Here is a 16,899-nt window from a genome sequence, read left to right as displayed (position 1 = left end):
TATTTCACCTATTTCAATGATATATAAAATCCCCATCCTCCCTCCAACGCCATGCATCAAACACTTGTGCAAAACCTTCTCTCGTAAAGCATTCCTTTCCAAGCAAAGCACATTAACCTCAGCCTTTCTTCTTTTACTCATAAACATGACAAAACAGCTTCTCATCTCTCTTCCGGTCCTTCTTGTCTTCCTCTACCTCTGCACCACAACTTTTGCCCAGTCTCCTGCTGAAGCCCCATCTCGTCATCAATCTGCAGGCAAAGCTCATGCCCCTGCAGCGCAAGCACCAGCTCAACCAGTGGCTCAATCTCCTGCTGAAGTTCCTCTAGTTCAAGCTCCGCCACGCAAGGCCCCTATTGGCCCCACAAATGTCACCAAAATCCTTGAGAAAGCAGGCGTCTTCAGTGTTTTTATCAGAATCTTGAAGAACACCCAAGTAATCAACCAGATTGAATCACAACTCAACAACTCAAACAACGCCTTAACCATCTTTGCGCCCACCAATGATGCATTTTCGGGTCTCAAAGCGGGCCTTCTCAATTCCCTTTCTACCGAACAAAAGGTTCAGCTCCTACAATACCATTTACTTCCATCTTTCGTACCAATCTCAAGTTTCCAAACCATAAGCAACCCGGTTCGCACACAAGCCAGCGATACTTATGAATACCCCCTCAACATCACCACCACCGGCAGTATAGTCAACATATCCACCGGTATTGTGAATACCACCATTTCTGGCACTGTGTACTCCGACAACCAGCTGGCTATTTATAAGGTCGACAGGGTGCTTCTTCCTCTTGGTATTTTTGCTCCCAGGGCAAAGCCACTGGCACCCGCACCCGCACCTGGAGTCAAGAAGCCTAAGAAGGAGGAGTCTTCGTCGTCGTCGTCGTCATCATCATCATCATCATCATTATCGGACAGCCCGCTTGCCTCTGAGTCCGTGAATGCATCCAGTGGAGTTAGTCTCACTGCAAATGCCATGGCGTCCATCGGAGGAGCTGTGCTTGCAGCAGTTTTTTTGTGGGGTCAGATTGAATTTGCTTTTGTTTAATGATTTTGCCGGTCGTTGTTGGATGGTACGTACGGTTAATGAATGGGTGCTCTGATTGTTTTAGACTTGGTTTCATGTTTGCATAACGATATTTTATGAGAACATGTATTTTTTATTTTTTTTAATGAATTGGATTTTTTTTATTTTCGTCCCTTTCTTTCCTTCTTCTTCTTCTTCTTATTAATAATATTATATTTTCTGCTTGGTTTTGATGACAAATTTTACACTAGCAACAAAAGCGTAGTATAAAATTGTATTTAAAATTGGTTAAAAAAAAAAAATTTGCGCGCGTGCGGCTGTTCAAAAGTATGTATTTTCCTTATTTTAAGATTTTAAAATAAAAAATTAATATATAATTAAAATGACAAATAATAATATTTATTTCTGAACTTTTTGTTACCGAATAAAAAAATAAAAATAAAAAGAGAAAAAATTTAAAACTTAATAACATTATTATTTTTTTTTTCATTTTTTCATTTTTTTATTTTATTTTAAGATGCACAATGTAATTTGATAACTAAACTGAGTTGCACGATAATAACGACAAAGCATCATACACGTATACAAACAAATATTATAAGTCTTTCACTTTTTCTGGCAATGTCCCTTGAACCACATGCTTAACATTTTACCTACCCTCTAACTTTTGAAATTGTCTATACCCTATTATACCAAAGTTGTGCTCTAGAAGACCCATTATGTATCAACCTGGATTCTCTGCTTTTTTCTTTTTTTTTTAATTTGTTTTCTCTGTATTTTTATTTTTTCAACACCGAAAATATTTAATCATATGTGTTTCATTTGAATTTAATTATGTTTTAAAAAAATGTGTTAATAAAATAGAAACATATCATCCATTATATTGACAATGCATGGTTGAGATTAAAAAATAAGCATAAATAAGTAAAAAAAAAATCGTAGAGGACCTTAATTCTTATGTATCATGGAAGTGCACGAGGATTGTCGGCAGAGGGGCAATAGCATCATTTTAGGTTTTTTATTTTAGAAGTTAAGATTTAAGAAAGAACTCAAGTGGATTTTTTTTTTAATTTATTAATTTAAAAAGTAGGATTTGACTCTTCAAGTAAGAAAGCCAAATTTATTTTTTAATTTAACATTATCACAACTAAAAAGAAGCTTTTTAGTGACCATTGGTTTTGATTTATATTGATTGTTAAAAATTTTTAGCAATCAGAAAAACATGATCACTGTATGATCACTTAAACGTTATAATTAATTGTTTTTAGTTACTAATAAATATTTGATTGTTAAAACTGAAATTTTAACAACCAAATTTTGTTGTTTTGATGATCAAATTTTAATCTTTGAAAATCTTTCAAAAAGGCAACATTTTAAGCAACATTTTAAACAACATGTTGGCCACTTAATGACTTTACATATTTAAAAATATTGTTAACCACAAAACATTGGTCAGCGATACCCTTATTTAGCAACCAAACATTAATGGCTAATAAATTTATGACATTTGCTAAGACTTTCAGCAACTAAAATTTGATCAATAGAACCAATTTTTTAGTTTAATCATTTTAAAATTAATATTAATAAATCTTAAATTAATTAAGTACTGATAATGCAAAAATAAACAATATGTAATTATTAATTTTTTATAATTCAAGATATTTAAATAATATTTATAAAAACTATAATTTGACTTTACATCGAAATAATTGTCGTTACATAATACAATGATTTAAATATGTACAAAAATAGATAATAAAATCTATAAACAAATGTAGTAATCAGCACCTCTTGCTCTGGGTGTCACCAATCATTAGGTGGTTCGAAAATGAGAGTAGTGTCTTCTTAGAATTCCAAAGTGCTTTTGGAGAATAACATTAGTGTTTCTCTCATTAGTGCTACAGATAAAAGCATAGAAGAAAAACTGCTACTTGTCACAACAGCACCAAAAGGGAAGAACTGTATGGAATTGACAATAACATCACAAAAGAAAATCACCAATGAATATTTCACTCCCAATATGGAATTACAAATTACAGTGTCAATTTTGCAGACAACTAAGTAAAAACAAGTAGAAATACACAGCTCATGGAAGTATAAGATGAGAAGGTTCCAATTGACCTTTGAAAAGAATTTTTGTGCATGACTTTTGATCTGCACAACAGTCTTTGTTCCTATATGCTCCGCGCACCATCAAGTGAAAAAAAGCAAGATTGGTTGCTACCTATAAATTTAGCAAACGAAACCCCTCCTACCTATAAAGCAAGATTAAGTGCAAATCTAAATACAAAATAAATGATCTAAGCAGAAAAAAAAAAAAAAAAGAAAAATTATGTGAGCAAAAAGTAGTCAAATGGAAAGGAATCAACAAATTTGCAAAAGTTCCCCCATTTTTCATGCGATTAAATAAAAAAAGATAAAACTGAATAAACAAGAAGCAAGTTGCTATATATATATATATATATATATAATATAGATATGACCTTACTAATAAAAAAGCAAAAACAATTTTATACCTCATTCTTAGCCTCCACAGGATGTTCCTCATCAGTTTGGCAACAAACCCCAACGTAATCAAAATCCTCAGCTTATTCTGTAGATGGGGATTGCAGGGTTTGGGGATGGCTGGGGGTTTGAAGTTCTTGACAAACAAAAACAAAAACTCTCGGCCAAAATTGCTTCTAGTTTTTGGAGAGATGGATGAGGAGTGTACGATATGTATATAGCTGGTAAGGACTTTTATAGATTTCCAACAAAATGCAATTGGGAAAGTCGGCAAAAATGGGGTCTGTGGCCTCAGACACTGGATTAATGCAAATAATATTTTTCAAATGGTCATAAATCTGATATTTAAACAAAGACCTCAAAAATAAAATTCCTACTAACTTTTAAATGCATCATTTGTTATCAAAAAGCAGAACCTCTATCTCTCTCTCTATATATATATCTTATCCAATTCTATTAATTAAGAGCTTGTGCTTTCACATTAATGTTTCTCTATGGTATAATATTGATTAATAAAAAAACCCAAATACAATAAATGAATTCAAATGCAACCAAGGAATAAAAAGTTTATAAGTTTCCATTATCAGCTTTACTTACCCCAAATTCTTTTCCAAATAAACATATCTCTCAAGCTTCATTCACCAAATCTGCATAAAATATGTAGGAAAGTTTGACAATTAATTTAGCTCTCATTGATTAACCCATATTTTATATATATAAAACATACAGGTACACTTAAATCACAAATATAGAAGAGATGAGACATACATTGCTTCTTCTGGAATGGCTACTGGTGTTTATGGTTCTAGTGCTGGTGATTACTGAAGGAAAAGAACTCTTAACTACTGCAAATGAATTGGATGCTTGTTCAAAGGTAACCTATGGAAGCAAACCTCATAATGTACAGACTTGCTCGAGTTTCCTAAGGCATGCCCTACTGTATAAAATGACATGAGAGTTTATATGTAATTACCAAAAGGAATGTGCTGATCTATTTAACCCCTAAGGTTAACTCTCATGTTAGAACAGGCCAGGATTTATTATTTACCGCAGGAGTTTTTTTGGACCTTTTAAGTGCCTATTCAACAAATTTGGATTTTGGCCTTTATACATGTTTTGTTTAATTAATGGGGCTTTGAAACCGTACATATGGAGATTTACTTGAAAATTTGGATTTTTAGATTGCACTTCATGGCTCAAACAGGTACATTAGGATGTGATATCACCTAACAATTATTTATTGATCTGCGGTAAATTTTAATAATAACAACTTATATGGAAAAGTTGAACCAAATTTTAATTTGTAGAAATTAAATGGAAAAGTGAGACCACGTGATTAGGTATCTTCTTTTTACATAAAAATACTTCTTCCACTTATTGTTATTGGCACAGAGGGCAGCAGAGCAGAGTGACCACTTCAACACGTAAACAATGATCTAAATGACTTTCAATCGTTCCAGGTCGGCCCCATTCATATATACATTATAAATCACCTCAACAAATATATTTGGACACCCTCTGACACTGCTGCACTTGTAATATCCCACTTTATGTCAAAAATTAAAAATATGTTTTCAGAAACAAATTTGGTAACCCAAACAAAAAAATGTAAATACTCAACTCAAACGGGTAATCTGAGTCAAATTGACCAGAGTCACAGAGAAGCAAAAAAATTGTACCTTGGATGCGAAGTTCCTTTAATGGGTTTCTGTCCGTACTTTCTCCAACACTAATCGTCAGGTGGAATATCAGCCATCTTCAAGCTTATAGCTGGAACGCTGACGACCCTCTGCTAAAGAAAAAAGCAATTCAAAAGCTCAGATTCAGTACCCTTTTTAATTCAAAAATGGAAGCGATAAATATAGGACTAGGAAGTAATAGAGAGAGAGAGAGAGAGAGAGAGAGAGAGAGAGAGAGACCCACCTCTTCTTGGAACAATGGCAGCGGCCGGAAGACCCAGCTCTGCACTTTCCAGAGCCCAAATTCTCGGAGCTACGCTTCTAACATAAAAACATAAAAATAGAGGAAGGACTCAGCTATACAAAAAACAGATAGTAATAATAAAGCAAAATAATCAAAAACTCAAACTTTTCAGTTCCATTTCTTAGCTTCCTTGGTTTTCTCGGCAAATAAACAGGAAAATTTCCCAAAAAAAAAAAACAAAAAGAAAAAAGAACAGACCTTATTCCTTGGAAACAGAGCTCCGTTCAGTAATGCTGGCAATCTTGGACCTCTTAGTCCGAAAATGTTCCATTTTCTTTCATCAAAAACCTCCACTCAAAGCCCCAAAAAAATTTTTTAAAAACAAACAAAGAAAAAAGAACAGACCTTATTCCTTAGAAACAGAGCCCCGTTTAGTAATGCTGGCAATCTTGGACCTCTTAGTCCGAAAATGTTCCATTTTCTTTCATCAAAAAACCTCCACTCAAAGCCCCCAAAAAATTTTGAAAAAACAAAAAATCATAATGAAGAAGAAAAACAAGTAAGAAGCCTAGATCGAAAAACTCAGACCAAAAAAAAAAAAAAAAAAGAAAAGCAAGTACGAAGCCTAGATTGAAAACCTCGGACGAAAAAAAAAAAAGAAAGGAAAAAGGCACAAGACAGAAGCAACAACAGCCAGAGAAAGACGAAGGATTCAAGAAGCTCAAACCTCCTATTACTTTATTAAAAAAGAAAAAAACTCCCACTTCACCGTAGAAGACTCTCACAGATCTTGAACACAGACACAGAGAGAGAGAGAGAATGGTTGCGCAGTTTGGCTTTAGCTCAACCAAAATGACGAGAAAGAGGCAGGCATTAAAGAGAAAAGGTCCGTTAGAACCGTGAAAGAGGGAAGCTGCAAAACAAAAACTCTCGGCCAAAATTACTTCTAGTTTTTGAAATTTGGCTAAAATTGCTTCGAGACTCTAAAAAAACAACTGATGGGAGACTGACAAATAGAGAGAGTGAAAGGAAAAGAGAAAAAAATAGAGATGGAAAGCACACCTGAGAGGGCGTGCGAGAGAGGGTCCTCCGTCAATAAGCTGGCCGAAGAGAGGAAACATTGGGAAGAGCTAGCCGGAGAGGACATGCCAGTAAGTGGGATGGCGTTGATGGAGTCACAAGGCTGGTTGAATGGGGACGGGCTTGTAGCATTTCGAATGAGGCTTAAGGCAAAATGTTTCAATAAGAAGGGAAAAAGGGCAAAAGGATGTGGCGGCAAATTTCCCACCTAAGTTAAAATGAATATTTTTTCTTATTTTGTTTTTGCCAAAAAAACCCAAGTTTTTTATTCTTATTTAGCAAAAAATTTTATATTTTATACCAAAAATGAATTTACATAATAATATCATTTAAAAAAAGTGTTCTTTCAAAAAAATTAGTCACAGTCAAAATTAACAAATGTATGTTTATAATTATTTGAACATATTAATAAATTAATAATGAATTTTAAAAAAAGTACATATTAATAATGTGATTAAATATAAAAAAATTTTTGTAAAATACCAAATAAATATGTATATATGTGCTTTTCTGTTTTATAAATTTATCTGTGTTTATGAAAAAATCTATGTACATATATTTATGTATATAAGTATATATATTATAATATAGTAAGGACATTATGACGAACTTAAATTCAATGATCTTTTTTTTTTTTTCAATTCAATGATTGTATTCTATTGCATAGGACTTTATTAATCATGTATTGAGATGAGACAATTCTAATGATTTATATTATAACATATGGTAAATTTTCAATAAATGAGACATCGCTATATATATCATATAGTTTTTTTTTTTCTATATGTATGCAGTTGGAAAATAAATTAGAATAATTGTACAAGAAATAATGACTATACTATCAAATTGTTCTCAAATAGACTATATATATATATAATTTCTCATAAAAATATTATGTTTTATAATATAAACTATTTTAAAATGGTTGATTTATAATATTACCACCTAAACAAAATGATTACGAACTAAATCTGCATTGTAAAATGGTAACTTAATCTTTAATATATCAATATGGCTTGCATTATAAAGTAGAAAATAGTTTTCCTTATATCAAAATTATATATAATAGTGTTTATATATCTGGCTGTATATAATATCATTATAAAGTGGTAATTTATCTAATATTTTGTTTTGCTTAGCAATTATTAGAATATCAATGACCAATACTTTGTTTCAATGGCCAGTTTACTTGGGTTTGCTTATTTCTCTATCTTTCAGGACCAAATTATGATTGGTCATTGTATATCAATATCAGAGATCAACAAATTGGTTACTAGTATCAATTTTTGTTGACCAAAGAACTTTGGTCACTAAAACTCCTTCATTTTATTTTATTTTTTTCATTTTTCCTAATCATTTTTTAATTACTTAAACTATTAGTGATTAAATTATTGATACATGATATCTTTTTTTCAGTGACCAACTTATTTTCGGTTGCTAATAGGTCATTTTCCCATCAAAAAAAGGCGGGAATAATTTCTCACTTTCATGTTCAAAAACCAAATTATTTTTTGTCATTGAAAATCAGAATTAGAGACCAAAGTAATGGTCGCTGAAAGTGGAACACTACCGTTTTCCTATATGAACTACCAAAAATTTCAATAATCATCCTTTGGTCATTAATGGTCTCTTTTAGTGACAAAATATTTTTGGTTGCTGAAAAATTAGTCACTAATTCCCTTTTGTTTGTTGTGTATATTGATTTAATTAATACACCACCTGTTTCAATGCTACTATTATAATATTAAATAAATAATTCATATACAAAGAAACACATGTTATAATTAAAATAATAAATATTTATAAAAAAAATAAAAAAAAAGAGAACATAAATAAACAGTATTATTGGATGATGTAAAATTCACTCTTTATCTTAAAAGATATTCTTTATGATAGAAAATATGTTTTGTATTTTAGACTGTATTTCAGGAGATGCTCTAAGTATCAAAAAAGTTTTAGTAAGCCACAAAAAAAATTAGACTAGTCCTCAAAAATATTTTCTAAATGCTACAAAATTCTACGGTCTTAAAGGAACTTCAATAAGCTTCCGAAAAGCTTTCCCAAACTCCATGAATAATTTTGGCATCCTCAAAAAGGTTCCATAGGTACTAAAAGGGTTTGAAAAGCCTTGCTAGATTTATAAAGGCCGTAGAAATTTTATCTTTTTGTACACTGGAGGATTTTGAAAAGTCTCAAAAAAATATTAATGCCACAAAAAATATTGTGAGGCCTGAGAAAAATTTGATAATCCTTGAAAAACTATTCGTGGTTACTATTAAAATAATAAAAATCTAAAAAAATCAAGAAGTATCATAATATTAAGTATCATAATATTTTTTTATACATTGCAAACTATAAAAATCTGTCAAAATTTTTCCCAAGCCTCAGAAATATCTAAAAAGCTCTAAAAAGGTTTTTCAAAGCTTAAGTGCTTTTAAGTGTTTTCATTACTATATATATATATATTTATGTTTTGATGAATGTTTTACCATATTTATGTTTTGATGCATGTTTTACTTTGTTTTTACCTTTATTGGAGTTTGTTTCTAATTTATTTTGGACTTTTAAACTTCTATTTTTGGGAAGTTAAGCTACATTTTTTGGACTAACTTCTTTTTTTGGGAAGTTAACTTACATTTTTTGGACTACAAATGTCTACTTATTTGAGGTCACTTTGGATATATATATTTTAAATTAATTAGAATTGTTATAAGCATACTATATCATGTTAACATGCTTTTGAGCATGCAAATTTATTTTATTTATTTGGATGACAATTGGAGTTAATTTATTTTATAAAGTTAAGAATTGTACATTCATTAGCATGACATTTAGAACTGTATGTGTTTTTGTTAAGTATGATGCACGCTTTCTAATTTGTAGTTTGTGATTAACAGTCACTTTGGATATATTATATTTTAAATTAATTAGAATTGTTATGAGCATACTATATCATGTTTTAGCATGCTAATTCATTTTATTTTTTTGGATGACAATTGGAGCTAATTTATTTTATAAAGTTGAGAAACCAATTTTTCTTTGATTGGTGATGACTTTTGGATTTATTTAAATATGGAAATTTTAACACTCCGCTTTCATTGGCGGACTCATCACTCTCTACCGATATTGTCAGTAATTTAGCCGCTGCACTTGATATGGGATCTTTTATGGGATTTTTTGTTCAGAGCTTCCCAAGACGTTACTCATCCTAAGATTGCTCTTGCTTGAGCATACTTAACTTTGGAGTTTTTTTTCAAACCTAAAGTCAATTGTTCTGAAAAGACCTCAGCATTATGAGAGTGACTATTATTAAATTTGAATTAGATACCAAATAGTCTTTGGAGTTATGAGAGTGATTATTATTAAATTTGAATTAGATACCAAACAGTCCTACCTTCTCCACAATCCGTTATGAGAGTGATTATCATTAAATTTGAATTAGATATCAAATTTTTATTAATTTAAAATTAACATACAAATAAATTAAAGAAATAAATTAATTATTTTACTTCATATTGCTAATTAACATATTGATTAATATTTTAGTATATTTGATTCATATTTTTATTAACTATCTATTAAAATTTTTAAAATAATTAAATTTATCACATTTTTATTTCCTATCTATTATAACTATTAAATAAGAGATACTTTTTTTCAAAAAAAGCGTCGCTAGATATTAAGAGAGCATTTTTCAAAAAGGTCGTTAAATGTTAGAATAGGCGACACTTTTTAAAAAAAAGTGTCGCTAAGTATTGTAAAAGGTGACAATTTTTTAAAAAAGGGTCGCCTATTACTTCTTTAACATAAAAAAATTTTAAATAATTTTTCAAGTTTTAACGAGACAATTATGAAAATGAAATCTCTTAAAAATTAGTTTTATTTAAAAAAATTACTCAACTAAAGATTTGAATGCTTTCCTTTCTATTTCTTACAATTTCCTTAATCCAAACAAATATTAATGTCTGTTCTTTCATTTACTTGTGTGTGTATATATATATATATATAAAGATAATATAAATTATAAAATAAAGTAATCTAAATTATTTTCTAAAATTTTAAAAAGGATATCAACATACACCATGTATAAAAACTATTTGATACTGTGATATATTTAAATCCCTATAAAATTAATTTATAAAATGAATTAGTAATTACATTAATTAAAATTATTTTTTAAAGGTTTTTTTTTTTCCATTTAGTGATGATTTTTCTTAGAAAAGTATCCTCCCTTATTTAAAAAATAATGTCTCTTTTTCGTTTAATTATAAGCTGTATGTGTATATGTGTAAAAATATAATATTAGTAATTATAAGGTTTTGCATATGGTTGAGTGCACAACAACCACGCCATCATGAACTTTGCATGTCAAGTATATAAAAAAAAAAAAAAAAAAAATCAAAGCCGACGCTTTTATACCTAAAAGCATCGGCTTTACCTATAATTTATATTTTTTTATATTTTTTTTGTTTTGCTTAAAAAATATCTTTTAATTTTTTTTACATAAAGCTAGCTTTTAAATAGTCAAATTTTGACCAAGTTTAAACAATATAGTAAGGAAAAAAAAAAAAGGTCAAAGCTGACACTTTTAAGGTTAAAAATGTCGGCTTTGCCTTTTTAATTTTAAAAAAAAATTGATTTATTACTTCAAGTTGCTAGTTAGTATACTTGAATAAGTATTGAGATGTTCAAGCATTACATTTAACTTTTTAAATGCAACATTGAATCAATATACCGTGCAACATTAAATACACACTGACTTAAAATCTAGCTTTTAAACAATTAATTTTGACAAAATTTGAACACCATACATATAAAAAAATAAAACACATTAAAGTCGACGCTTTTAGGTAAAAAGCGTTGACTTTACCTACACACTATATATATATATATATTTTTTTTTCTTAGTTTTGCTTCAAAACTATCATTTAATTTTTTTACATGTTAGCTTTTAAACAGTCTAATTTTAATAGTCGACACTTTCGTTACAAAACTGTCACCCAATATTAAAAATTTTTACCGACGCCTTGTTTTCAAAAGCATTGGCTAATGTTTTTAGTCTTCTATCAATCGACACCGAAGAAAAGCGTCGCTTACTGTTGTTATTAAGCAACGCTTTCTCTTTAACATTTTCTGAAAGCATTTTGGTGGTGGCTAGAGCATGGAGAACTAGTAAAGGTCAATTCTCTCTCCTCTCTCCTCTTTCTCTTTCCTCTTTCTCCCTCTCTCTCCTCTTTCTCTCTCCTCTCTTAGACCTCCCTCAACCAATCAATAACCACTCGTCGGTGCCATTGTGCACTCACAGGATTGGTTAGAAGCTTGAAACATGGCACAATATCATTTGGCTCAGTGCACACATTTTGACACACACATAGAGTTTTGTACACAGTAATACAATCTCAAAAAAATTTCATAGGTCCATAACTTTTTAACCAAATGTTCAAATAAGTATGCCCTTAGTCTATGAACTTGTATTGACGAGTACTTTACAATTATATACAAACTCAAAACTAAACTTTTACCAGAATTAAAAGTCAAATACAACACCACTCGAACAGCTTGGATTGTAACTTATTTTGCTTATAACCTTTAAACTACAGCTTCATTTTCAATATGTAACTAGTCCGCGAACTTGGGTCAATGAGTACTTTGAAATGGTACCTTGGTCAATGCGAAACTCCATCCGAAACAAAAAGTCAACATGGGCCCCACTCAATCAATGTCAGTAAACTCAATCAACATGTGGAAAATTTCTGGTGTACTTCGAGATGAGGTGTTACATGTAATACCTAACAAGGTCTTCCATACTAACTACTATAAATGAAGTAACAACTAAAACACCGATAGACTATGCCAAATCCAACTATCTTGAAATTATGGTGTATCTAAAACCACAACCATAAATAATTAGTATAAAATTCAGCAAGCTACAATATTTTTAGTAAATACAAAAATACTTAAAAGGATAACATAATAAATATCCAAAAATAATCTTAAAAAATATAAACAAAATTTTCATATAATATTTATGAGATCTAAATGCATGACAAAGAAAAAAACAACTCTAATTATGAATTACATAGTAGGACTTGGTACAAGATAATATTGCCCATCGCTAATCTATAGTAACTCAACACATGTGAAGCATGTAACAAGTGGGAAAATAAGAATCTTAGAAAGAACCAGAAAAAAAAAAAAAATAAAAACAAACACTCATACCCATAGCTAGATGTCAAACCCTACTGTGGTCATTTGTATGTCCTTCCAGATGAAAGAATATGTCTAAACCTGAAAGTAAAGAACAATAAATCACTGGAGTAAAACCAATGATTCATCTCAGTACATGAAAACATATCATAATATATTACATAAATGCCTACTAAGTACCCACAATTAGACTATAAAAAACACATAAAATGAATTTAACATTTAATATAAATAATCAAACAATTTATTTGTACAATATATATTTGATAAAACGAATCACAACTTTGTTTTCGACATGCTACAAGTCCACAAACTCAGGTCAACGTGTACGTTGCAATGGTATCTTGGTTAATGCAAAACTCCAACTGAAACAAAAAGTAAACATGGTCCCCACTCGGTGAACGTCGGTCAACTTAGTCAACATTTGAAAAATTTCTGGTGTACTTCAGGACGAGTTATTACATGTTATACCTTAAAAGATCTTAGTATAATTGAAGTAACAACTAAAACACTGATAACCTATGCCAAATCCAACTATCTTGAAATTATGGTGTATCTAAAATCACAACAGTAAATAATAAGTATAAAATTCAGTAAGTTACTAGATTTTTAGTAAATACAAAAAAACTTAAAAATATAACATAATAATTATCCAAAAATAATTTTAAAAAAAATATAAACAAAATTATCATATAAAATGTATGAGATCTTAATGCATGATAAAGAAAAAAAACTCCAATTATTAATTACATAGGTACTCGATATAACATAAAATTATCCATCGGTAATCTATATTGAATTAAGACATGTGAAGCATGCAACATTTGGCAAAATACAAATTTTAGAACGAACCAAAAAAAAAAAAAAAAAAAAAAAAAGAAACCGAACACTTGTATCCATAGGTAGATGTCAGACCCCTAATGTGGTCACTTGTTGGTCCTCCCATATGAAACAATATGTCTGATGAGGATCATCATGGTAGCATTCAAAGATGGAGTCCTAAGCCATTGGAGTTGCCAACTAGACCAATTACTAGAGCTGGTGCAAAGAGGTTTAAGTAATATTGAATGGTCTTATTGGAAGGTGTTTATCAATCAAGAATGTAAGAGTTTTGTTAAGTAAGAATCAAAATTGGCAACAATATTGAGCATTGAAGGCTGCGGATATAAAAGCTTGAGGGAAGATATAGTTAGAGGCAATTTGGTAATTTCTCAAGAGCATGACGATGTGGCACTTTGATCACATGGTATCTTTGGACATGTGGCATCTAAGTGGCTGTCCAACATGGCTTGAAAAGAAAGAAATTAGTTTATTTCCTTGTTAGGCCAATTATATGTCTTGCTTGATCACCAAGTTTTAGAATTTTAGTCTTATTTTGACTTTAGGAAACCTTTAATTTTTATTATGTTTTTAATTTTTTTTAGGTTGAAAAATTAACTAGTTTCCTAATCTTTATGTGTCATGTAATTAGTCACTTTTCTAAACTATAAAGGAGTAGACTAGTCAAATTTAAATTAGGAAATAAGTTAGAATTTAGGGTTTTGAGTTTCGGAAGGTGTTTTTTGGCATGTACTTTGGCCTATAAAAAGGCTTCAATTTCATTTATATAATAGCTTTTGATCTTTAGTAAAATTTAATATTTGTGAGAGTTAAACCTTTTGATTCTCTAACAACTATCCTTTGAACTTTTCTAACTTGAGAATTAAAGTTTAATCCTTGACTTATCAATAGGGTAATTTTGTAACTCTTTGTGATGCCATTCATTCCACAAGAACCTGAATCAATTAGACAATCGAATATTAGTTTATTTGAATCTAGCTTAGATTGCTTAGGCTCGTATCAATTTTGTATTAGAGCAAGGTTTCTAATTTTCGGTTTAATTATCTTTTAATTTTAATTTTTGTGTTTTTTGCTGTAAGTTAGCATTAGGTTAGATTGCATTCTAGTATATTTGTGTTAGTTCTTCATTATCATCAACATCCCCTAAAAAAAAAAATCCAAAAAAAAAAAACGACTTGCATTAGATTTTGTTTGAGTCTAAATTTTGTTTAGGCTTTCTTGAGTGTCAAACTTTTTACTTTTGAATTTTGGCAAAAATTGCATAATTGTTCTCTTTAAAGAATTCAATTTTTGTGTGATCTTTTCATACTAGATTCTAGCCATTAATTTTGCATTGTCATCATAGGATCTTGATAAAAAAAAATTGCATCAGATTACAACCTTGACAAAATACATTAGTGGAACCAAATTGATTCAAACTTTATCCATTAGTGTAGTTTGTGAGTTGTGTTGAAATACTTGGATTGAGATAGATATTTGTTGATATTTTCGCTGCTAAATTACTTGATATTTGGTGATAAGTTAAAAAAAAAAGTTAAAAAAAGAAAAAAAAGAAAAAAGAAGAAGGTGAAAGTCAAAGTTTATTGTGAAGATTGTTGAGATCTTGTTGTTAGTTTTGGTTAAGATATGTATAGTGCAAATTGAGTGATTTAGGTTTGGTTAGAAAAAGGAGCGTTAAGCCTTAAGATTCAAAGATACAATTAAGACAGATTCAAGGTATTATTTTCTTACTCTTTGATTCTTTGGTTTAATTGGTTCTTTATCATCGTAAATTGTCTTTTTGCTATCTAAATCACTTGTTATTTCCAGATTTGTTATAGTGGTCAATTTGTTTCAATTCTTTGGTCAATTTTTTTCATTGGCCGAAACTAGTTGCTCTATTATTTGTTTTTGCATATTTCTTGTTTTTCTAAGTTAGCCAATTCTATTGATAAGTTAATTGGATCTAATTTTCAGATTAGTATTGTTTGGGATTTAGTTTGCAAAGAACCAATAGATTTAACCAAAAGAGGAAAAAGGCAAGAGAGTGTGAACTCATTAGAGGGTAAAAGCCAAATTAGTATGCAAACACAAGTGTTGAGACCTTACTTGAGTGAAACACGCGAGGGAGTAAAATTGTGAGGATCTCTTATATTAATGTGCTTTTATACTAATATTTTTTCTAGAATAAATAGCACAAAAACATATTTTGATCCAAGACTTCTACAAGATTTAATTGGTGACATGATGGAGAAGCTTAAGGCAGAATCCAAGGAGAAAATAAAAGAGCTTAAGGGAGAAATTAATGAAGTTGAATCAAAGATGGATGCTTCCATACATTAAACCGCCTCACAAGTTAGAATAAATAGGGGAAAAGGTGTGTGATGAGATGAAAATACTAGTGGAGCCGATAGAAATGGCTCGGGAGATGAAGAGGTTGAGTTAACTAGTACAAGAAGGAGTAATTTTGGGGATGACAATGGGGGTATCAAGCTTAAAATACCTTCATTCCATGGTAAGATGGATCCTGAAGCTTACCTTGAGTAGAAGCAAAGAGTTAAGATGGTTTTTCACTGTATGATTACTTAGAATCTAAGAAGGTTAAGCTAGAAAATGTGGACTTCCTTGAGATGAGAATCCACCTGAGCTAGCACAACTGACAACCCGCTGGGGTGTTGACCCGATATGGATGAAGATCGAGCCGATCACTAGGACTCAAGCTAAGAGATTTAAGAAAAACCTGGCTGCTTTTATCTAGAGAGTAATTAATTCTCAAAAGGGCTTGTCAGTACCTAAAGATACAAAGCTTGTTTTAAGCATTTGAGTGATGGAGGCTGATACAGACCAGGATAGCTGTTTTCGTGCAAATATGGATTCCGGACAGTAAGAAATGGTTCCAACACTTCATGGATTCAATAAATATCTTTAAGAAGTCATGGAATCAAGTCAATGCAGCTTCCAAGGCAATCAAAAAGGGCTTGTGCGCATGAGAGAGAAAGTTGGCTAGTTTTGCTGTATTATTTGCTGGCTTTACTGTATTTTGCTAAGTTTGACTTTGCTCTTCGATCCAAGCAAAGGCAACGGGTGGAACTCCATGATAATCCTATTTTCTTCCTACAAGGCATATGGAAGCTGATTTGGAGCTTAAATTGGTTAAACATTGGTCAAAGATAGCTTAATAAAAAATATAGTTATTTAGTTTCCTAATTTGATTTCTACTTTTTGTTTTAGAAAATTAATCTTTTATTTGGTTTTTAATTATTTATTTGTTGGAAAAATCAAATTAGGAAATTTATTATTTTATTATTTTTATTTAAAATTAATTAATTCCT

The 16,899-nt window shown here is 30.4% G+C and overlaps 1 protein-coding gene and 1 long non-coding RNA gene across 7 annotated transcripts; one reads left to right on the top strand and one right to left on the bottom strand.

The window, feature by feature from the left end:
• Window positions 1-35: 35 nt before the first annotated feature.
• LOC107411299 (fasciclin-like arabinogalactan protein 12) lies at window positions 36-1,201 on the top strand. The gene has a single exon (XM_016018855.4). It carries the CDS (start codon window positions 146-148, stop codon window positions 1,052-1,054), a length of 909 nt encoding a protein of 302 aa, XP_015874341.3. The 5' UTR covers window positions 36-145; the 3' UTR covers window positions 1,055-1,201.
• Window positions 1,202-2,715: 1,514 nt separating this feature from the next.
• Window positions 2,716-6,688, bottom strand: LOC112490726 (uncharacterized). 6 transcript variants are annotated; one of them, XR_009634369.1, is made up of 5 exons: window positions 5,720-6,688; window positions 5,462-5,538; window positions 5,218-5,327; window positions 3,155-4,185; window positions 2,716-2,992 (listed from the first exon to the last, which is right to left on the bottom strand). It is a non-coding gene; the product is annotated as an uncharacterized LOC112490726 (long non-coding RNA). The 6 variants fall into 6 exon arrangements; XR_009634367.1 differs by having other exon boundaries at window positions 2,717-3,288; window positions 3,550-4,185; XR_009634368.1 differs by having other exon boundaries at window positions 2,717-3,836; window positions 4,136-4,185.
• Window positions 6,689-16,899: the final 10,211 nt, after the last annotated feature.

This window comes from Ziziphus jujuba, chromosome 10, assembly GCF_031755915.1.
Source record: "Ziziphus jujuba cultivar Dongzao chromosome 10, ASM3175591v1".
Classification (NCBI taxonomy): Eukaryota; Viridiplantae; Streptophyta; class Magnoliopsida; order Rosales; family Rhamnaceae; genus Ziziphus; species Ziziphus jujuba.
This window is presented reverse-complemented; position numbering and strand designations above follow the sequence as displayed.

Bases quoted from the DNA above. Each gene is read 5' to 3' on its own strand.
- LOC107411299 (XM_016018855.4), top strand. From the start codon at position 146: ATGACAAAACAGCTTCTCATCTCTCTTCCGGTCCTTCTTGTCTTCCTC.